Source organism: Nematolebias whitei, chromosome 15, assembly GCF_014905685.2.
Source record: "Nematolebias whitei isolate Nwh7 chromosome 15, NemWhi1, whole genome shotgun sequence".
Lineage (NCBI taxonomy): Eukaryota > Metazoa > Chordata > Actinopteri > Cyprinodontiformes > Rivulidae > Nematolebias > Nematolebias whitei.
In genome coordinates this window covers 14,492,244-14,515,957 of record NC_056512.1, presented here as the reverse complement: position 1 = coordinate 14,515,957, position 23,714 = coordinate 14,492,244, and the positions used below count along the sequence as shown (strand labels likewise).

At 40.5% G+C, this 23,714-nt stretch overlaps 1 protein-coding gene across 2 annotated transcripts in view; it reads right to left on the bottom strand.

Moving 5' to 3' along the window:
• Positions 1-23,714, bottom strand: part of nsfa (N-ethylmaleimide-sensitive factor a) — a 64,662-nt gene that overhangs the window by 18,559 nt on the left and 22,389 nt on the right. For both annotated transcript variants that reach the window (XM_037688816.1, XM_037688817.1), the window contains exons 2-11: positions 20,054-20,139; positions 19,231-19,330; positions 19,109-19,148; positions 12,526-12,692; positions 12,312-12,422; positions 11,139-11,214; positions 10,625-10,780; positions 3,754-3,953; positions 3,514-3,679; positions 255-329 (exon numbers count right to left, since the gene is read on the bottom strand). In XM_037688816.1, coding sequence (XP_037544744.1) covers positions 255-329; positions 3,514-3,679; positions 3,754-3,953; positions 10,625-10,780; positions 11,139-11,214; positions 12,312-12,422; positions 12,526-12,692; positions 19,109-19,148; positions 19,231-19,330; positions 20,054-20,139 — 1,177 coding nt within the window. The remainder of the gene's footprint in view (positions 1-254; positions 330-3,513; positions 3,680-3,753; positions 3,954-10,624; positions 10,781-11,138; positions 11,215-12,311; positions 12,423-12,525; positions 12,693-19,108; positions 19,149-19,230; positions 19,331-20,053; positions 20,140-23,714) is intronic.

The window sequence follows — 23,714 nt, the reverse complement described above, 5'->3', positions numbered from 1 at the left end:
ACTATCCCTACTCTGCAGTTTTTCACTTATCGCGGGGGGTTGGGAACAGAACCTCTGAGTTAAATCAGGGACTACTGTATATGATTTTTATCCAACTGAGTTTTTAAATCTGGAGATGTGACTGATTTACTCATGTCCATCTGAAACTAGTTTCTACTAGATCCCATCTGAATCCTCAGGCTGAGACATGATAGAGATAAATGACTAAATGGAAGCTCAGCAGAGGTGTCTAGAGATAGCAGAATAAAACTCACCGATTTCCATTTTCACCTCAAACCTGCCGGGCCTCATCAGGGCGTCATCGATCAGGTCGGGCCTGTTGGTCATGCCTACAATTCAAGAGGGAGAAGAATATGCAGTGGTTCATAGGACACAGAGGCAAACTGATCATCACTAAAGACATAAAATTATTTGTCAACATAACAACAGAGGTAAACAAAGTGAATGACAACCCTAAAAGATGAGCAACAAACATCTCTGTATCATTACGCAAAGTTTTTAAAAGAAGCTGAAGGTTACCAAGTGAGGTCGGTGAGGCCTCCATTCATTTATATGCTGATGACACAGTTTTATATGATTCTGCTTCTACTCTGGATGAGGTTGTGAAGTCCCTTCATGTGGTTTTCTTGTAATCCAGCAGGCCTTTTCTGACTTAAATTTGTTCTTAAATGCCAAGAAAACAAAAATGATATGGTTCGGTCATGGAGAAGGGACCATACCCACCTTTGTGGACTTAACAACTGTAAATGGTGACATTGTAGAAGAGGTAACAGTTTATAAATACTTTGGAATTTGGATTGATGGTGCTCTGTCCTTTTCACATTATGTTAATGTTTTACAATCTAAGGTCAAAGTGAGACTTGGTTATCTATATAGAAATCAATCTTCCTTGACACTGGCTGCAAAATGCACCATTGTTGAAAAAAAAAAAAAATCATTCTACCTCTTTTGGATTATGGAGACATAATTTACAGACATGCTTGTAAAGGTGTCCTTCGTAAGCTGGACACAATTTATCACTCTGCCACTGCTTTTGTTACAGATGTTCCTTATAGGACACATCACTGTCTCCTCTACTCTCTGGTTAAATGTCCTTCTACTCGTCATGAAATTCATTAGTTTATCATCATTTATAAAACGTTGCAAGTCATTCACCTCCATATTTAACTAATCTACTGCGACTAGCACCGGTGTGGAAGTAGGACACCTGATCCTCTCAGTATTTGTGGTGAACTCTAAAGAGCAAGTGTGTCTCTGCTGCTCCGTCCGACTGGAACCTGCTTCAACAAACTTTGGCTCTGACCTCACTTGTCTCAGTTTCTAGTTTTAAAAATAGTTTAAAAGCCGTTTTTAAAGATACTTGCAAATGTTTTCATGATTAGTACTGTGGTTGAACTTTGACAACGAACTGTTAATGTAATTTGTGTTTCCTTGTTTGTTAAAGACTTCTATATTTCATGGTTCTGTCTTACTTTCCTTGACCCTACAAGGACCAGTTGGTGCTGCCACCAGCTCTGTACAGAAGAATTTGTTCTTAGTGTTTATACCTGTTTAATTAAAGGTGAAATGAAAAATTAAAAAAAGTAGAGCATCTGCTATTGGCCACCACTGCTACCTGACTTTAGCCTACAAAGATGGTATGTCTGACATAGAAAAGGTATTTACAATTTAAAAACTTTCTTTAGGCCATAAATGTAACTGTATTTATACTGATAGTTGAATTTTCTTTAAGTGAGGTTTTGTTGAAAAGTTATGACGTATTATTATCTTATGACTGCAGTTTGGAAGAACTAAGATGAATGTGGACCTGGCTGACGAGCTAACAGTCTGAACACGGTCAAGAAGAGTCAAGAAGTGAGTTGATGCCATCTTGAAACAGCCTTACATTGTCATTCCACATACAGAGCCAGAATAACATTTAGTCTGAAAAATAAACATAAAAAAACAACATGTCATCATCATGCCCAGCCACATTTTGTGTTGTCGATATGGGGAGTTGAACCGGTGACTTTCTCTAGCCTCTGTGCCACCACTCCCCTCATACAATAGTGTTCATATGAATCATTATAAAATGTTGGTCTTGGCCCCACTCTGACTAGCCATTAGCTCTTCAATTTAAGACCTTTAAGTATATTATATTTTCTGTAAAAATTGCAGGGTGTGAATCCTTTTTTCTCCTCTGTCGAGGGGTTCATCAGGGCTCAATTTTTGGGCCTTTGCTTTTTTCTTTATATCTACTTCGTCTAGGATCGATATTTAGAAAACACAGCATCTCCTTTCACTGCTACGCTGATCATTGCCAAATCTATGTGCCTTTAAGGCGAGCTGATGCTTGGTCCTTTAAACCTCTTTATCGTGTTTCGAGGATCTTAAAGTGTGGATGGCCCTAAACTTCCTGCATTTTAATGAAAAAAAGACAGAGGTGCTTGTTTTTGGACCTAGTGGAGCTTGTTCGAGCCCTCCAAACCCCCTGACAATGTACGTAAAGTCCACAGTTACAAACCTTGGTTTTAAGATGGACAGTAATTTTAAACTCGACAGTCAAGTCTGGTTTTTATCATTTAAGAAAAATAGCAAAGGTAAATTCTATTCTTTCAAGGTGACAGTTGGAAACAGTAATCCATGCTTTCATTTCATCACGGCTGGACTATTGTAATTCTCTCGATCTCGGAGTCAGCCAGTCCTCACTGACACGTCTGCAGCTGGTGCAAAATGCTGCTGCACGTCTTTTAACAGGAACACGTAAAAAAGAGCACATCACACCTGTCCTGGCTTCTCTCCACTGGCTGCCCGTGTATTTTAGAGTTCATTATGAAATTATTTAGTTTGTTTTTAAGGTTGTAAACAGCCTTGCCTCGTCTTAGTTAACAGAGCTTCTCCACCACTAAACTCCCCCTCAGTCACTCAGGTCCTCTGACCAGCTGCTTCTGGTCATTCCCAAGAGTAGGAGGAAACTCCGAGTAGACAGGACCTTCTCTGTTAGTGCCCCGAAGTTATGGAACGCTCTGCCTTCACACGTTCGACAGGCTCCTTCACTGTCCATGTTGAAAACTGTCTGAAAACTCATTTCTATTCATCGGCCTTCAACCCAACTGAGACTTGATTTTACTTCATTTTTATAGATTTTATCTGTCTAACTCGTCGTTTTATTGTGTTTTCAACTGAGTTTTTAAATTTTTGTGTGCTTGGCTTTGTAACTTTATTTTTATGCTTTCTTTGATCTCATTTATTACTGATGTTCAGCACTTTGTTTCAGCTGTGGCTGCTGTTAAAGCGCTTTATAAATAAAGTTGTTGATGATGATGATATTCCTCTGACATTAGCCTGCTCAAAGAGTTATTTACAACAACAAAAATGATCATCTACGTTGATCCTCTGTTCAACTTGACACATGCTGGATCCAGCACTCGGTACAAACCTCAGACAGTTTATAGATCTGCAGCTCATTCTTCATGGTCAAAGTGAGTAAAATATAAAGTCAAGGTGATTTGGGCCCGCAGGTTTTATCCTTACCGATGACCAGGATGTTGTTTAGCTGCTCCACACCGTCGATCTTAGACAGGAGCTGGTTGACCACAGTGTCGTGCACACCAGTGCTGCTGGCGCCCGTGCCTCTCTGCTTGCAGATGGCATCCAGCTCATCAAAGATGATGATGTGGAGCCCACTGTTGGCTCCCAGCTAAAATAAAAATAAAATAAAATTTACTCCTGGTATTTGACCCGTTGAACACACGTGGCAGAAAGGTGCCCTACCCTCTTCTGCTCCTCCTCTGCCTCCGCGAACAGTTTGCGGATGTTAGCTTCTGACTCTCCCACATACTTGTTGAGGATCTCGGGACCATTGACAACCTTTGGCTCGCGAGCGTTGAGCATCTTGCCAATCTGCCTGGCCATCAGTGTTTTACCACATCCTGGAGGTCCGAACAGCATGATGCCCTTCACGTGCTTACAGCCTGGAACAACGACAGGAAGACATGAAAACTGACAGAAGGAAAGAAGACTGTGACAGTGGAGATGCAGGTCAGGAGGAAAAACAAGAATGAACCAAAAGAGGAAACACTGGAACGACAAAATGATTATATATATATATATATATATAAAGTTGGCCAAGGGTTTTATCTCTTCTTCTTTTCATGAACTGTACTAAAATAAACTGTAGCAAACTTTGTCTTCTTTTAACTTTATTTAAAAAATACACACAGCACAATCAAACTTTCATATGGTCATTACAGCCGTGGTAAAGTTAAACAAGAACAAATGTGTTATCAAGAGAAGGTGCAGGATGACACGCAGACACTGAGCATTTAGATGAATCAAAACGAGGATTACTTTATTGAGTTAATGTGTCATGTTTTAAAAATCTTACGGAATATATCCTGATGCTGCTCAATAATCAGGTAGATGAATGAAAGGTTGAGCCAGGTCCTCTGGACGGGTTCTTTCTTGAAACGTTTCGTCTTTTATCCATTCATTAATTCATTCTTCAGTTTTTAATATGTGCACAAGATGTCCTTTTATGATTTCAAAATGTATATTTGTTTTAATTGATAATGGTTCATTTCACCTGTTTTCTCCCTCCAGCATCTGAGCTTAAAAATGTATCTTTAATGAACTCTGAGACGTGTTTGATGGCTAACACCGAACACAGAGAATGTTTATGAAGCATTCACTCTGTGATCCATTTTTATAGTCAAACAGTCATAATCCCCGTGTTCTAATACCGTAAATTCCATTTTAAACGTGCCTCGGTCTGCCAGCATGGAGGCCTCTGTTGACATCTGCAACAACTTTACCAGATACTTTGCTGATAAGGTAGAGTTGATTAGGTCATCCATCCCCCAGTCCACTACTGACCCCTCTGTCTTTGTCCCTTCCTCAGCTGTCTTCAAACAGTTTGAACCCATTTCACTCCTATTTCTGAACAAAGTTGTTGGTCAGATGAAACCCTCCGGTTCCCCCACTGACCCCATTCCTGCGTCGTTTTTCAAACAAGTTCTACCCACGATTGGACCCTCTGTTCTTACTATTATAAATAGTAGTATTGTGACAAGTGTGGTTCCCGATGTTTTCAAACGTGCAGTAGTTCATCCGTTAATTAAGAAACCTGGACTTGACCCTTCGACTTGCTCAAATTTCAGACCAATCTCAAAACTTCCCTTCCTGTCCAAAATCCTGGAGAAAAAAGTTTTCATTCAATTAAACAAGTTTTTGAATGAGAACAGAATCTTTGAGACTTTTCAACCTGGTTTTAAGCAACTCCACAGAACTGAAACATGGTGAAGCATTAGTAAGGGTTTGTAACGACATTATGATCTCAAACGATTCTGGTCAATTTGTGGTACTTGTGCTCCTGGCCCTTACTGCTGCTTTTGATACTGTTGACCACAGTATCCTTATATCACGGCTGGAACAGTGGGTTGGGATCACAGGTGCTGCATTAGAATGGTTCCGCTCATACCTGAGTGGCAGGAGTTTCTGTGTCAAGGTTGGTAATAATGTATCTGCCTCATTACCTCTTTCTTGTGGGGTCCCACAGGGTTCGATTCTTGGACCCCTTCTGTTCTCACTTTATTTGCTCCCACTGGGGTCCATCCTGAGGAAACATGGTCTTTCATTCCATTGCTATACTGATGACTGCCAGATCTACCTGCCTGTGAAACCAGCAAGTGTTTGCTCCATTCACCCGCTGTTAAAATGTCTGGACGACATTAAGGCCTGGATGGCTTCAAATTTCTTAAATTTTAACAATGACAAGACTGAAGTCATTGTTTTTAGCCCTAGCTCAACTGCCACCTCTGATCCTGTCAAACTGGACTCTCTTAAGCCATATCTGAAGCAGTCTGGTAAAAATATCGGGATGGTTTAGACTCTGACTTCAAGTTTGACAAACAAATCAACTCTATTCTGCAGAAAAGCTTCTTCCAACTCAGACAGGTAGCTAAGCTCAAGCCAGTATTTACCAGACCCGACCTTGAGAAACTAGTCCACGCCTTTGTCATGACCCGATTGGACTATTGCAATACACTCTATGCTGGGATCAGCCAGGCCTCCATTTCTCGTCTTCAGCTCGTCCAGAATGCTGCTGCTCAGCTTTTAACCAGAACTCGTAGGTCTGAACATATTACTCCAGTTCTGTCCTCCCTTCACTGGCTCCCTGTTCGTACGAGGATAGTCTTTAAAATTCTTCTGTTGACCTTCAAATGCTTAAATGGCCTCGCACTTATTATTATTAGTTTATAGGTTTTTTTCTCTTTAATTTTACTCTCATTGATTGTTGTTGTTAAGCACTTTGATAACAGGTTTTGTTTTAAATGTGCTCTATAAATAAAGTTGACTTGACTTTTATTCCATACGTTTCTTGGTGCGATCCTCATCCCACAGTTTTTGTGCTATTTCAGCAAATCATAAATCAAAATGTTCAGCTGTTTCTGGATAATCCTTTGATGTTGTTGCAACTTTAGCTTTTTGAAATATTTAGCATTTTCTGCCATTTTTTTCTCACGGAAAATGAACTGAGCTCATTTTACATCCTTCATATCTTTAGATCTGTTTACAACCTTTTACTGCTCCTTTCACATTTTGTTCTGGTTCAGCTATTTTCAGCTGTTTTTTCAGCTGTTTTGTGCTTCTTACATATTCTTTCTGCTAACTACAACTTTTTTGTGCTTCTTCTAACTCTGCTGATTTCAGATTGTTATGCTTATTTCAGCTTATTTCTGCAAGTTTCAGCTTTTTCTGCTATTTCAGCTTCTAGCTGTTTTATGCTAATTTTACCCCCTTTTTGTAGCTAATTCCATGTTTTTCTACTCATTTAAATTTTTTCAGCTTAACTGGGGTTCTCTCTACTTTCCCGGGGCGGCTGTGGCTGAGTGGTTAGAGCAGTCGTCCTGAAATGCAAGAGTTGGGGGTTCGAATCCACCAGCAGTCACATGTCAAAGTGTCCCTGGGCAAGACACTGAACCCCTCATTGACTCCGATGTGTCCCATCAGTGTATGAATGTGATCTAAAGCTCTGATTAGTCTCTTTAGAATGATTGACACAGATTGTAGTGTAAAGAGCTTTGAGTATCTCAATAAGATAGAAAGGTGCTTTATAAGTACAGTCCATTTACTATTTCTGGCAATTTAAGCTTCTTTCTGCCTTTTTAGCTACTTTTCAGCTGTTTTTTTTCTCTCTTACTAATTTCTGCTTTTTTCAGATAGTTTCCACTTTTTGTGCTCATTTTGCTTCTTTCAGCCAAATTGGGCAAACGTGTTATTTCTGTTTATTTAGACTTGTTCTACATTTTCAACTAACTTTTTATTTATTTATTTTTTAGCATTTTAGGCTAGTTTTAGCTGTTTTCAGATAATTCCATTTTTTTGTGGTAATTTCGGCTACTTCAAGTCTAATTAACTTCTTTCTGCTATTTTCGTTTCAGCTTATTTCTGCAAGTTTTTAGCTAATTTCAGCTGCTTTTCAGCAAGGTCTTCAACAATAAGCATTCACACATATTCACAGGAAATGCAGTTTTTCTTTTCTGCTTTTTCAGCTACTATTTAGCTGTTTATGCTAATTTTAGCTTTCCCAACTACAGTAGTCCCTCGCTACTTTGTGGCTCATTTATCGCAGATTCACTCTATCGCGGTTTTTCAAAATCTTTACAAAGTCTTTACAAAGTCTTTACAAAGTCTTTACAAAGGTAGATTTGTTTTGTCTTAAAAGTACAGACAACGTTTGGTCATCTTTGGGTTAAGAAGGTTAGTTTAAAAAATGCCAACATTTCTGTACTTAAATTAAAACATCAGTAATCTTTGTTCTGATGTGCATCAGAGAAATGTGCCTTTTCTTTCTTTGGTCAGTTAATCTAAAGACGACCCTACGGGGTTTAAGTCCGTATAAAACAGTCTGTATAAATCTCCTTGGTGTCTCTTGCATCTCTTTCCTGTTTAAAAAACAAAACAGGCAGCATCAGACAGCTTCTTTCTCTGACAGCCAAGAGAGGAAAAGTTTCTTCATCTTAACTTTATGGGGCTTAATTTTTTTTTGGTGACTGAACTGTTTAATGAACAGATCTTTTTACAAAGTATATATTTATGACGCCTTTTTGATAAATAATTCAGATGAACTTTGTTGTTTTTGTAGCTGCTCAAGCTACTATGGTGCAAACCAGACAGAATCTGTCTCCATCTTCATCTGTGAGAATCCATTTCACGATTCCCTCCATCTGAGAAAATCACCTCCGGGTGATTTTAACTCCTGGGACATTGATGATTGGGCCACCATGAGCCCTGAGGTACAAAGAACCCAACCTATTCCTGCAGCTGTTCCAAGGCACTGGTGTCAGAAGCATTTGTAATGTGGGGGAGACACACTGGTGGGGGGGCTCTGGGTGTCCTCCCACAGAAAATTTTGAATAAAGTAGATGCCAGTTCCTCCGTTCTGGTGTATTTTAATGGGATGCTAAACATCTATGTTTACCTACATAAGTAAACACTTGATTCAATAAATATTTTAGAGTAGCCTGGCCAACACCCCCCACCACCCCAGTCAACAAATGTCGGCATTAATGTAGCGCTAAGCTAGCATGAAACACAGAGGTGTGTCCAATTTCTCCCCCTGACTCATCAACAGAATACCACCACCCCCCCCCACCCCCACCCCACCCCCCACCCCACCCCCGAGACGAGCGCCCTGCCAAAGCAAGTGACCCCAGAGGAAACACTGCATGGTGAGTTGTTGTTGGTGACCAGGAAAACCCGGAGTGGACTTTAAATGTTTTGAGTATTCTCCTATTAGTCAAGTGTAATGGGATTCATAAAGGAATAGAAACAAACTGGGTGAACTAATCTTTCATGGTAAATGTGTGTGTGTGTGGGGGGGATGTCCAAATTAATATTTTTTTTAATATGTGTGTGTGTGTATGGGGGGGGGGCACATTCCCTTCACATAAAATTGTTGCGATGACTAAACTCCCTCATGTGTCTACAGGAGTTATAAGCACAAACAACAGTCTGAGACCGTCATCCTCAGGGATGTGTGTTGAGCCCCCTCCTGTTTACTCTGCTCACGTATGACTGTGCAGCTACCCATCCAGGCTGTCACATTGTAAAGTTTGCAGATGATACAGCGGTGGTGGGATGCATCACAAACAATGATGAGTCCAGCTACAGACAAAGGTGGAACACCTGGAGAGCTGGTGCAAAGAGAATAACCTTCACATCAATGTGAAGAAGACAAAGGAGATGATTGTGGACTTCAGAAGGAACAAAAACACCTACACCCCCCTGAACATAAGAGGATCTGCAGTGGAAGTGGTCTCCAGCTACAAGTACTTGGGTGTGCACCTGAACAACAACCTCAGCTGGAGCAACAACACCACCAGCCTGATCAAGAAAACTCATCAGAGACTCTACTTCCTCAGGCGGCTGAGAAGAGCTGGTCTGGAAGCTCAGTCCTCACCTCCTTCTACAGGTGTGCAGTGGAGAGCATCCTGTGCTCCAGCATCAACATGTGGCATGGAGGCTGCACAGCTGCAGAAAGAAAAGCTTTACAGAGAGTGGTGAAGGCTGCACAGAAGATGTTGGAGTCAGTCTCCCCACCATCACAGACATCTACACCTGCAGATGCAGGGAGAGAGCCACCTGCATCATGAAGGACCCCACTCACCCAGCACACACTTTATGCCCTGATCCCCTCAGGAAGGAGGTTGAGGAGCATTAAGTGTAGAACCACTAGACTGAGGAACAGCTTCTACCCTGAGGCTGTTAGACTCGTGAATCTCTAACCAGAATAATCACTGCAATGCCACTTTACTTATGTGACTTTATCTGTGCTGCTGATTTCTTACCCATCTGCTCACAACAGACTCATGTTCAGGCTGTTGTTTAATACATCGTATTATATTATATTATATTATATTATATTATATTATATTATATTATATTATATTATATTATATTATTGTTTAGTGTATATCTTAGCTCCTTGTATTCTCTTTATTTTTCTATTTATACTTTATATATATTGCTTTTTTGAGTGTAACTGGGAATTTGAGTACACAATTTCATTCCACCTCATGTACCGCATGTGATGCAAATGACGATAAAGTCTCCTTCAAATTTGAAAATGGCAACTTTATTTTAAACTCAGAAACTACAAGCTCCGAATTAAAATAAATTTGTTTTCCTAAATTTATGTTTTCTTCTTAGTGATGCTAATACTAACCCTTGTCTTTCATGTCTCAGCCTGTTTTCTCCTCATCTGGCTCCAGTGGTTGGGCAGCGTGATGGCATAGTGGTTAGCACCGTTGCCTCACAGCGAGAAGGTCCTGGGTTCAATCCTACGTTTTGACGTGGGGTCTTTCTGTGTGGAGTTTGCATGATCTCCTTGTGTTGTTAGGTTTTCTGTGGTTTCCTGCCACAGTTTGCCTGCAGGCCCAGGCCTTGTCTGGCTCAGTGGGACTGGCCGGACTAAATAAAGGTTAATAATAAATTAATTGTCTACTGAAAATCTTTGCTTTTCAGTTTTTTACTGAGTGGCCACCTGACAACTGATCGTGTTCACTCTGTAGTCTGATATGTTGGTATGACACTAATGTGGGCAAAAAGCCATAAAAAGTGAACAGATGATGACATTTCTCACCCATCTGCTCCACAATGTCTGGAGGGAAAACTCGAGAAGCAAAGGCTCTGCGGAAAATGTCGGAGAACTCCTTGTCCAGACCTCCAATTCCCATTTTCTCAAAGTTCCAGTCTGGGTTGATGATTGTCTGCCGGGCCTCCTTGGTCTTTGCCTTTCCTGTTTAAATTAAAAAAGTGTTGTAAAAAAAGAAGTTATTTTGTTTGTGTTCATATCTGATGAGTTTTTAAAAGCCAAAGAGAATGAAGTAATTTGGTGAATGGAAAGTTTAAAATCTAAGTTTGTCTTTCAGGTTTTCATAAATGTGTCAAATTCATAGAAATGTGTAGAAATCTGTTTCTGCTGCCATCCTGTGGGACAAATGGACATGAGCACACTAAGAGATGACATGTTGGTTATATTGAAGCCAGTGTTGATAACTGAACTATTGAAACTCTTTAAACAAGACAGTTAAAATAAATTACAGGAATTTCTTGTAGAAAGTTCAGGTGTCTGATAAAGGACAAAACAAGCGTACCGACTAATGTGAGAGAGGAATTCTCCGCCTTTTCAAAGATCACCTGGCTGTTTCCCACCATCAGACCAACGTCAATCTGTCAAAACATAAATAAATACTTTTTAAAAACAGATTAAAAAATGGGCAGAAAAGCGTCAAGTCCAAAATTGTAATCCAAGTCTTGGTTTTCTTTACTCCAGAGTTTTTAAATGAATATTTCACTGTTTTTATAAAAATCTGTATAAAACATTTTCACAAAATGATGAAGCATGAACGTCATGTCACTGAGACGTGAGAAGATCAACTTTAAAGATCTCAAAATACTGAGAAAGATTATTCTTAGCATATGAATCTCCTGAAAACCACAGGAACTGTGTAACCCTTACATACGTATGTACAGTATATAGACACTTTATGTGTATATATATATGGTGTATATATACTGTACATATAAATATACTGTATACAGTATACAAAAAAATCAAAACAAAATTCAGTGTCTCAAAGTCAAATGTATGGTTTCAAACAATTTTTATTTTGTAATATTCCATCCATCCATCCATCCATCCATCCATCCATCCATCCATCCATCCATTATCTTTACCCGCTTTTTCCTTTTTGGGTCACTGGTGCCCATATCCAGCAATCACTGTGCGAGTGGTGGGACAACCTGGACAGGTCTCCAGTTCATCACAGGGTCAATTTTGTAATATTATTTATGAAAAAATATTATAATTGATTTAAAGATGTGTTAACAAATAAATGTTGTGTACTATGCGTAATAAATCACTTCCGTTTTATTATTGTGAAATTGTAATAACTATTTAGAAAACACACACACACACACACACACACACACACACACCCACCATGACTCGACTGTAATGATTTGTGTTGTATTTTAATGTTTCCAGCTCACTCTCTGGAGTTTAATTACTGAGAACTAATGTTGTTGCTCAGAACAATCAGGGAACTCTCTCAGGCGGCAGAACTGCATCACGATGAGGCTTCGATCAAAAATTCATCAGAATCAGACACTTCCAGCGTCACAATACACAGATTCTAGTTTTCTCCTTTTCTCGCCAACAGAAAGCTGAAAGTTAAAAAAAAACTGGATCACATCAACACAACCTAACGTCCATCACCTTTTCCTGTTGTGGTTTGGATGTTTAGTCTCTCTAGAGGAACAGGTACCTTTTGCTGTTTCTTTCCAGAAGCTGGATCACCTTTGAGGATGCTGGCGTCCATGGCCTCAACGTCCTTCACCACCAAACCAAACAGCTTGTCGCAGAAACTGAACACCAACTGAACGACAGCGACAAGAGAGTGGATTCAAAACGAACTGCAACATCATGAAACCAAGTGTTTCTGTCTGAGGTTTGATGCTTGGAGGCTGGCGAGTATCAACCTGCTGGGTGACAGAGAAGGCCTGGTTGTTGAACTGCTGGATGAACTCAGACGCCATCTTGTCCGAGTCGTACGGAGAGGAGTCGGTGCTCTTCTTTTGCAGGAAGTCAATTTCGATTGTCATGGCGCCGATGCACTGCTTGGACTTGTCAAAGTTGTAGTTGGCCACTGATTTGACAGACAAACAATTATATGTCACATCAACATGTTTTCACAATGACCATCAATTAAAATAAAATAAAAGATGAGAAAACAACAGTAAAATAACTAGAAAGTTCCTGGAGAAACTTTGACAGGGACTGGCACATTGCAACCATTAAAAAAAATGATTTGGCAGTACTTTGTGCTGTGGTTTGCTCTCAGCTACCACCACACCAAATTTCAGCTCAATAAGGAAAAAATAAAAATCAGTGAGTATTAATCATTTATTTTTTAAGCTTTGGTAGCCATCTTGCATGTTTAGACTTGAATTCAGAATGTGTTGTGAATTGTTGTCAGGTACCATACCTAATATCACGCTATATCTTTTAAAATATCTGTGTTGTAGTATAAAGCTGCGTTGTAGTATAGACCACAACACCATCTAGATTAGCACATTTGTAGTGGACTAGGCCTACGTCGAAACTAAGTCTAAGGTCAAAACTCTTGACCTTAAGAACCTTGTGGGACAGAAGCTGTCATTTCATGTATTTGAATCCATAAATACAGGTTCACCCATCCTGAGACTTTCTTTCTTGAAGATTCAAGTGAAAAGAACACTCTCTTTTTATTATCATTACTATCTTACAAATGTTGATAATCAAAGTGTCTTAGTTCAAACCATTTTAGATGTTGCAGTGAACTAATCAATTTTATTAACTGAGTAATGATTTTTATTCTCATGTTAAAAGCTGTTGCAGAGTAATTATGCATTTTTCTGATTTCTGCTTTTGAATGAGCAAGTGTGTGCGTTTACAAGGTTACAGTCAAACGAAAAACAAGTTGTTATGTTAAAACTGTCATGTTTTAGAATCCTCTCAGACGTAAGTAGAGATGTTTTGCACCTGTTTCCTGAAACACGCCAAAACAAAACCCTCTCGGTCTGTGAGAACATTTCTGAGCTGTCTCATAACAATTCTCGCTGTCTCTAACCTCTTACGTCACAAAACCCACCCCGTCTGGTCGTTTCTGACCAATGAAAAATCCCAAAAAGTGAACCGGGAAAGAGTCTTTAAAATGTCAGTACTTCCTGGTCTACACAGAGTTGGAGAGTTGTCAGACTTCTAGAGTTCTGGAGTTCTGAAGTTGCTGGAGTGCTGGAGAGTTTTCTGCTGGTTCTGTTCGAGTTCTGTCGGAGACGGGATGATCTTGACATGACAAAAGGCTCTTCCGAGTTCCATGGGATTATAACTTTCACTAGCCACTACTTCTGACGAGCTACAGCCACCATCAGGAGACGCTGGACAGGTAGCGTTAACGGAATTCCATATCTGCTGATAAATCTTCAGAAAGGTAATGGATCAAGTTTCCTACCAAGCGTACCGAAGGAGAGCTGGGCTTCTGATGGAGAGTGTCGGTTCTGGTGAACATTCCTCCCCTCCCATTCAATCTTACTCCCTTTAACTTCTTTCATCTTTAACTTTCTATCAAGTAGAAATTCTCCCAGATATTTAGAAATGTCTGTGTAAAGTGCTTATTCACATCCGTGTGGGTAAAAGATCATAGTTGTACAGTTTTATAAATGTCTGTGGTGCAGCAACGGAAAAATCATGGCCGTATGATTTTTCCTGATTGATTGCTTTGTTGTTATTTTCATAATTTGCCAAATTAATGTACATGTTTGATGTTAAATTTGATTCTGTAAATAAATGACCGCATTCATTTTGATGGGTCAAATCTAAATGACGTCTCACGTTTGCATTTCCTTAAATTCAATGCACGTTTTATTCAGTCCAGAAAAATGAGGAACCCGCGTTAAATGATGAATATATCCCAGCATCTGTTCATCTACACATTGTAGATGGTGGCCATCTTGCATTCTTGATTTACATTAGGAATGTATAACTAGATTTGTCGTGATAAACAATAAATCAATTAATCTCATGATAAATGAAAATGATCAACCTCGTTTTCATTTATCGGCTTTATCGTTTCTTCGTGTGTCTCTCTCGTTCTACTGAAGACACGGCTCAACTCTGGTGTGCTTCACTGATCCCCTCCCTTTCTCTTTTCTCATAAAATTTGTTTTAACCGTCCAAAATTGTGTTTTTGGACGGTTAAAAGCAGCTAAGCTGAAAAGCTAAGCTACGAGCTATGTAAGCTAACAGGCTGACCTGAGGAAAAAAAAACTCTGTCTTGTCGAAGCTCCAAAATTCAGGGTTGAAACCCGTGCCTTTGTGTAAAAAGTTGTTTTTCTCTGCAAAAAGAAGCTGAGAACTTGTTTATAGATTTTTTTTTTTAATTAAAAGCGTTATGTGAAAAATGCTATGCTAAAGAGCTCAAACCACACCGAGCATTCATCATTTTGAGATCCGACAAAAAGGAAGGAGAGACCGCCCATGTCACATCAAGGGGCCTCCCTCCCATATTTCTTAAAGAGACATGCTGCTCGCTCCCTCACTATCCATCCTTTGATTCAAACATTCTTATACTGTCATCGGGTGGTCAAAAAAGGAACTACACTCTAAACAAATTAACCAACATTTCTTCTTAAATTTGACAATAATGACTAATTATTGTCAAATTTCAAACAATATATCATTTATTGCAATAATTTCTGAGACAATTAATCGCCCAGCAAAATTTGTTATTGTGACAGGCCTATGTATAACAACTTGCTCTCAGCTACAATCAAACCAAATTTCAGCTCAATATCTCAAAGAATGTCTGAGTTATAGTCAATTTTGTATTTTCTAATGTAGCTGTGGCAGCCATCTTGAACCAAAACGGCTCCAAACAGGGCTGGAGTGGGACTCATTTTCAGCCCTGGAGTTTCAGCCTCAGAGTGGCCCACTTTAGATCACGACCTATTATTATTGAAATCATGTAATTATAAGCTTACATCAGGGGCAATTCTAGAATCTGCCCTTTGGGGGCGCTTTTAGCCCCCAGTGCTGACAATGGCTCTTGGCTTGAACAATGTCAGAATTGGAGTCAGAAGCTTGTACTTTGGGGGAGGTGAGCACACTGGCTGGGGGTCCTCCCCCAGAAAATTTTGAATAAAGTAGATGCCATTTCCTGCATTCTGGTGAATTTTAATGGGCTGTTTAACATTTAGTTTTGCCTACATACTGTAAGTAACACTTGATTCAATATCTATTATAGAGTTAATGGCACAACAAGAAGTAGCCTGACCAACAGCTCTCCTTGTGTGAATAGAGTACACTCCACTTTTCTCATGTACCCTAGTCACAGTCTAAGAAACATACCGTAGTGTAGCCTAAGTTAACTTTTAGGAAGAAAAATCACTAGCCAATATGAAACAATAACAGTAATCACTCCTTCTTACCAATGGCCTAACATAAAGCAATATGATCATCATCCATCATGTTTATTAGCAGCTTAAAATACCTAATTAAAACTCCAGTAATGGGCTAGGTCTACTGTAGCCTTACCCAGTTGTAGGGTCAAGAGACAAACATGTAGCATTAACACAGTATGAACAACATTCAGGAATTGTTTCTATGAGAACATTATCAAATATACATGAAGAGTATAAGATCGCTTCGCCTATGAGGAAATGTAACACAGGTTGAGCGAACCTCGGACAAACTAACAAACAAGATACCTGTAATGGTGGAGGTAGTGAAGCTCATGGTGTTACCTGAAGCATTTAGTGAGGCATTTCTGTCTTATCGACCAAAATTAAGGCAAAAAAGAAACAAAAAAGCTACTAATAACTTAAAATAGTTACTGCAGTAGATGTTTTCATTCCACAGAGCGACACAGGGTAAGAACTCACAATGAAAGTCAATATGTAAGAATGTAAATTTTACACACACAATCTATTAAACACTTTGTACAAAATCAGTTTAGTTTTAACAAAGACTAAACTTATGCAACCAGGTTACCACATATATCTACATATAAAACACACAAAAAGCACAACTAGCTTTAAGCACCTCTCTCAACCATCTGGAGAAGGTAAACACCTATGTGAGAATGCTCTTCATTGACTACAGCTCAGCATTCAATATCATAATATAATCCCCTCCAAGCTGGTTTCCAAGCTCACCACACAGGGCCTGGAGAAGTCCATCTACTGCTGGATACTGGACTTCCTCACCAACAAACCACAGGCAGTGAAAATTGGCAGTCACCTCTCCTCCACACTAGTCCTCAGCACCGGTACACTTCAAGGCTGTGTCCTTAGTCCACTCTTGTACCCTTTATTTACATGAGTGTACCTCCAAGCATAGGTCTAACATCATCCTCAAGTATGCTGATGACACCACCATTTTGGGCCTTATCACCAACAACAATGAGAGTGTCTACAGAGATGAGGTGAAATCACTGACCAGCTGATGTCAGGAAAATTCCTTAGAGAATTTTACTAATTGACTTTTTTATGGAGCCTCCATAGGTTTATCGGTTCTAGAGATACAGCTGATGACTACTTTGGGGAGTTTAAAAAAAAAATCCAGCAAGATGTTCATGAGCTGTGGCAGTTAGAAGCTGTGAAGAGTTCTGTCAGGATTTTTCAATGAGAAAAATGGCTTATTTGTTTGCAAATTATGTTGCCATGATAACCCAATCTATCCATCCATCATCTTTATCCACTTCTTCCTTTTCAGATCACGGGGGTCAGTGGTGCCCATATCCAGCAGTCATTGTGCAAGAGGCGGGGGACACCCTAGACAGGTCTCCAGTTCATCAAAGGGACACATAGAGACAAAGGAGACAAACAACCATTCACTCTCTCACTCACACCTAGAGACAATTTAGCCTAACTTGAATTCCAGGTTATCCAGAATTCCTAATTACTCATGTTAACTTGAAATGCCAATAAATGTAATAGCACATATCACTGTACTGAGCCGGTCATTTTGATATAATACTTGTGGGGGTGCACATTGAGTGTATGAGGGTATGTGCTTGTAGGTACACTTCTCACAAATGTATTTTCAAGGCCCATACAGAAATGCAGCAACGGGTGGTGTGGAATTCACTGGAGTAGGTTATAGATTAGTAGTCCTGATCACAGTTTTGAAAAGCTGACGCACTGCATCAAATTCCCAATACAGTTCATCTATGATTCCCTCCCCAGCACAATCAAGTTTTTCTCCTGGGGTCTAGACTAAGGTCTGGTGTTTCTGCTGTGCTATGAAAGAAGATCCTCAGAGTGTACATTGAGCGGCTGCTCAATTATCCTGGAAAAAGTCCATTATTGCTGGTGTTATAACCAAATACTGAAGACAGTACCAGACACCATCCACTCTTATTATTACGTATTCTACTCCATTGAGATTGTCTGCCATGGATCTGTGGACCAGTCATTTTCCAGAGCCCTGAAATTGTTGGGGACTGTGCTGGAAATGATGGTGTGCCACTCACCCATGTACTACACAAATAAACTGCATGAACTGAAGGATTCAGTGAATGAATCTTTTGAACAAATCCTTTTAATGAACTGATTCTAGGGATTCAGTACACTCAAAAGAACTGCCATTCCCATCACTACAAGATGATAAATAGTAAAGTATCATATTACATTCCATACCATTTTCATTTGTTTGTAAAAAACATAAAATACAAAACAAATCAATTTTTTTAATCAAACAATGTATGTTCCCTGAGCTGTTCAGTGATATTGTTGGTTAGCACTGTTGCCTCACGGCAAGAAGGTGGTGAGTTCAGCCATGGCTTGGAGCCTTTCTACAGGAAGTATTCATGCCCTCCCTGGATTCCTCCCACAGTATGTTAGCTTAACGGGCAACTTTAAATTGTAAATAACAACTGAGTAAAGTAGATGCATGGATGGATAGATTTCACCATCAAAATGTGTTAAAGTCATAACCATTCAGTGTTTCCCCTAAGTCAATTCCACTGGCATGGCGCTCATGTCTTTGTGGACTTTTGTCGATGGGGGGTGAGGGGGTAGGGTTAGCACGTTGCTAGTGTAGCACTACATCAGTGCCAGCAGTTGTTGACATGTGGGGGGAGTTGTGGGTGAAGGACAATTTCAGTAGGCGGGGCTCTTGGTTCTGTTGTCAGGGCGGGGCGCCCTCCTTGGATAACGGTAAGGGAAGCACCATTGTAATGTCTTGTCTGGTGTATCATAACGTATAAAAGTCAGTTTTCCCTAACAATAGTTGAAACATAAACATTGTAACCATGTTACCATCTTGGTAAATACTTTTACAAAAGATACACAAGCAAATTAATGTCTCATATGATTACTGAAGAGGACTTTTGGAAGGACCATCCTATAGCGCTGTGAAGCACTTTAATGACTACTTATTGCTTCTTATTTAAGGCTAAGAGGTAGGAAAAAAGTAACTCTAAGAAATGAGTTGGACCTATAGCCTGAGGTGGTAACTAAACATTATGAACAGTCAAACACAGTCATTGTTTGCAGTGTAAATGTCAAATAGAAGAACTTTTACCTTCAACCTCCTGGCCAATGGAAAGGCCAGCCCATTTTCTCTAAACGAGAGAAATAAAAAGAAAAGTAAAGATATGTCCACCAATGTGTACATGTGTGTGTGTTTGCGTGTGCCAGATGTACCTGTGGCAGGCTGAAGGCGATGGTTCCAGCAGCTACAGTGTGATGGGTCTTGACAGTAAACACATACTTGTGGTTTGGCGTGGTCTTCACCGTCACATGTCTGCAGGTCAAATATCCTCTTTACTACATGTTCAGGCATTTGTTTAGAGCTGACAATGACAGCAGGTGAAGGACAGACATTGGCAGCATAACAAATGTTTTTAGCCACTGCACAAACTAGAAAAATAAAAAAAGTGCAAATACGATCTACAATTCCAGCATCAGCATTCTTCTTTAAGGCCCAATAGTGATTTGGGACGTATATTTAGAATTTATACTTTTGTCGGCCTCTCCCTTCTTCAAGGGTCACCACAGTGAACTAACTCGCACGAAGACTTGGTGATTATTTTTATGCAGGATGCTCTTCAGACCATTGAGCTACCACAGCCCTCTGTGTGGAGCAGAGAGCTGCCATCTAGGGCACCCATGGGAGCAGATGGTGGGGGTTAAGGGCCTTGCTCAAGGGCCCAGAGTGGGGTAAATGAGGGTGGAGGATGTTTCCCATCCACATTTTCATGTTGTTGGTCTGGGGAGTTGAACAGCGACTTTCCGATCTCAGGCCCACCTTCTCTAACCTCTGCACCACCACTCCCCCCACCTTTGATTTATAATAATGTAAACTGACTAAATGCATGTGTTTTGATGTATAAATGTGTAAGAAGTGGCCAGAGAATCAAACTTCATAGAGACGTTACAGCTGCTGGCAGTGAGTGGTTGTCCTGTTTGATGACGTCTTGTACAGATGGGGTGCTGGTGCTGACAAACAGCAACAATGGCAACTTACTGTCCTGACTGCAGATCTTTCTCGTTCACGACAGCACAGTTTGTCAGCGACAGCTCGTCTGTCGGGCATCGCGCCGCCTGCATGCTCTGCAAAGGCAAAGATGGAGAAGGTGGAGGGAAAAAAAAACACATTTTATTACTGGTTTATTATTATGGTCCAGCTGAAAAATTATACTCTTGTGTGCCATTCAACATTTTTACTAAGCATGAACTTCCAGTTTGTCTAATATAAAAATCAAAAGTAAATCTACTTCAGACTTTTTAAGTAAACTCACAATGTCCATGGTTCAGAATATTTCACTGCTGAGCTCAACAGAATATTGGTTTTTTTTTTTTTAGTAACCTGCATCGCCCTGGAATAAACCATCACTCACGTTCACCTGGTGTCTAAAACTAGAGTTCAATTAGTTTGTTTTGCAACATTTGTGCAAACATTTCACAGTTCACGCTCCTCATTTACAATCAGAGAAAAAGAAAGTGTTGTGTCTGCAGCAAACTGAAGTGAAGAGTTTTCTTGGCTCTCAGCCTGGAAACAAAAAATGATTCATCACTGAATGCATCAGAAAATGAGTCAAGAATGACCACAGGCAACCTTTTAGCATCACCAAAAGAAGCGATAATGCAGACATATAATTTAATTAATGGTTTTATGAGTCATGTTTTCAACGAGAAGGAAGGACAGCAACAAAATGGTTTTAATATTTGAAATAAATATTAATAATAATATAGCTTAAATTGAGCTTATAGGACAAAAGCTTATAAAGCGCCACCAGGAAGCAGAGGGAGTCCAGTTCAGTGGCCTCAGGATTCCATCTCTGCTCTTTGCAGATGATGTGGTCCTGTTGGCTGGATGGATGATGGATGGATGATGGATGGATGAAGGATGGATGGATGGATGGATGATGGATGGATTCCATCTCTGCTCTTTGCAGATGATGTGGTCCTGTTGGCGTCATCATGCCTGATCTTCAGCTCTCACTGGAGCGGTTCACAGCTGAATGTGAAGTGGCTGGGATGAGAATCAGCACCTCCAGATCTGAGGCCATGGTCCTCAGTTGGAAAAGTGTGGATTACTCTCTTCGGGTTGAGGGTGAGGTTCTGCCTCAAGTGGAGGAGTTCAAGTATCTCAGGGTTTTGCTTATGAGTGAGGGAAGAATGGAGCATGAGACTGACAGACGGGTTGGTGGAGTATCTGCAGTATTATGGACTCTGTGCCGGTCCGTTGTGGTGAAGACAGAGCTGAGCTGTAAGACAAAGCTCTCTGTTTACTGGTCGGTCTATGTTCCTACCCTCAACTATGGTCATGAACTCTGGGTAGTGACCAAAAGAATGAGATCATGGATACAGAAGGTTGAAATGAGTTTCCTCTGCAGGGTAGTTGGACTCTCCCTTAGAGACAGGGTGAGAAGTTCAGTTATCAGTAGAACTGCTGCTCCTCCACATTGAGAGGAGCCAGTTGAGGTGGTTTGGTCGTCTGTTAAGGATGCTCCCTGGGCACCGCACTAGGGAGGTGCTTCGGGCATGTTCATGACCCCGGACACTGGAGAGACTTTGTCTCTCGGTTGATCTGGGAACAACTTGGAGTCCTCCCAGAAGAGCTGGAAGAGGTGTCTGTGGAAAGAGATGTCTGGACCTCCATGCTCAAGATGCTGCCCCCATGACCCACCTTCAGAACAAGAGGAAGATAATGGATGGATGGATGGATGGATGGATGGAAACTTGAAAAAACAAATTGTTCGACTTTTTCTAAAATATTCTGTGCATAATGTTCATAAAACACTTTGGCTTTTACGCGTTTGTCAGTGTCACATTAGCAGCTTTTAATTCTTCTGAACCAGTTCTGGCTCCTCTGTCAGATTTCTCAGCAGGCCCAGTTTACTAAAACAACAATTTGGAAAAAAAGGGATAAAAAGAGGAGCCCCTTCTTTTATCTGATCAGTTTCTGCACCGACACAGTGTCTGATATAAAGATAGAGCATGTTTTTTGCAGAACGTGCAGCTCTACACCAGAAAAGAACAGACACTGAGAGACATTCCAACACACACCACGAGAACCTGACCGTCTGAAGAGGTAACCATGGCAACAACTCAAGGCTTATAAAGGGGCTGTGTGCAGGTATAAATAATGTAAAGCAAGATCGATAATAAAATGTTAAACACACGTTTATACAGATTTAATAATAAATAAAACTTTATAACCAGTTTTTATTTCTTCTTTCAGCTGCTCCCTGCTTCAGGTGTCACCACAGCAAACTAACTCACACCAAGACTTGGTGATTATTTTTACACCGGATGTTCTTCCTGACTCAACCACAGACACTGAGCTACCACAGCCTCTGTGTGGAGCAGAGATCTGCTGTCTAGGGGGCCCAGGGGAGCAGATGGTGGGGGTTAAGGGCCTTGCTCATGGGCCCAGAGTGGGGCAAATGAGGGTGGAGGCAGGTGTGAGTGTTTCACCTTTCCCACCCAAATTTTGGTGTTGTCAGTCCGCGTATTTTGTAGCTGGAAATACAGGAAGTAGTTTGAGTTTCTGCCAGCGAAGGATGACAATATGAAGGTTCGTTGTTCCCTCTGTGCTGGAGAGAAAGTGATGTCTGGTTTCAAAAACACCACATCAAATCTGAAGAAACATTTGGAGTTGCAGCACGGACAGTAACTGATGGAGCAAGCCCTGCCAGGTGGTTTGGAGCAGAGAGCCGGGACAGGAGGTCCCCCTCCACCAAACAACAAAAAACTTGACTTCGATGCAAAACCAGTAAATAGGGGAGATATAAAAAGATGGTTGCACGGTTTGTAGTAGAAGAAATGCTGCTCTTCAACACGGTTGACCCGCCTTCAGTTTTGTGCCGTAATAAACTGAATCCCCACCCCTGTAAATGCTGAGCTGCCTCACAGAGGAGCTTTTCCTGCGTATCTGCAGAAGGAGTCTGCAGAGATGGAGAGAAATCTGAAGGCTGCACTGAGCTGAATACTCTACGCAACAAGCTGGGAGTTAAGTGCTTCATAGACCGAGAGTACCCGTTCCTGCATGAGTCCTGCACCATCGTGAAGCCCCTGACTGCAGCTCTGGACATTTTACAAGGTGACTGTCCTTATGGGACTTTACTGCCCACACTTGAAGTTCTGATGCAGAAGACCCTGGCTGTGAAACATTTGCTCTCCAGGATGACTGCAGGTCTTCCAGATGCTATAATGAAGGTTTGTTCCATCTGTAAACTAGTTAAAATTTCTTACATCACAGTATTTTTGTACATTGTACTGTATATTCATTATCATTGCAAAAAAAAGATTAAAACAAATACAAATGTCAATAAGAATCCTAAAACAACATTAAATCCATAACATTGTTCCCACATTAGACATGGTTTGCAAGTAATTACATAATAAATAACAAAAAAGGTTGAATCATGTCATCTGGACTTCGTTTTTTTGTTAAAAAGAAACGTTTCGCCCCTCATCCAAGAGGCTTCGTCAGTCTGAGGCCTAGCCATCTGGTATTACCCAGAAGCCACCCTGACTCTTGTGTTTCAAGCCTGCCTCAGATACCCCTGAAGTCTGGCCTTTTCACTAATGGTTTCAAAAACACAAAGTTTGTTTTCTCAGTCATCCAGGTATATAACAACAAAAAAGGTTGAATCATGTCATCTGGACTTCGTTTTTTT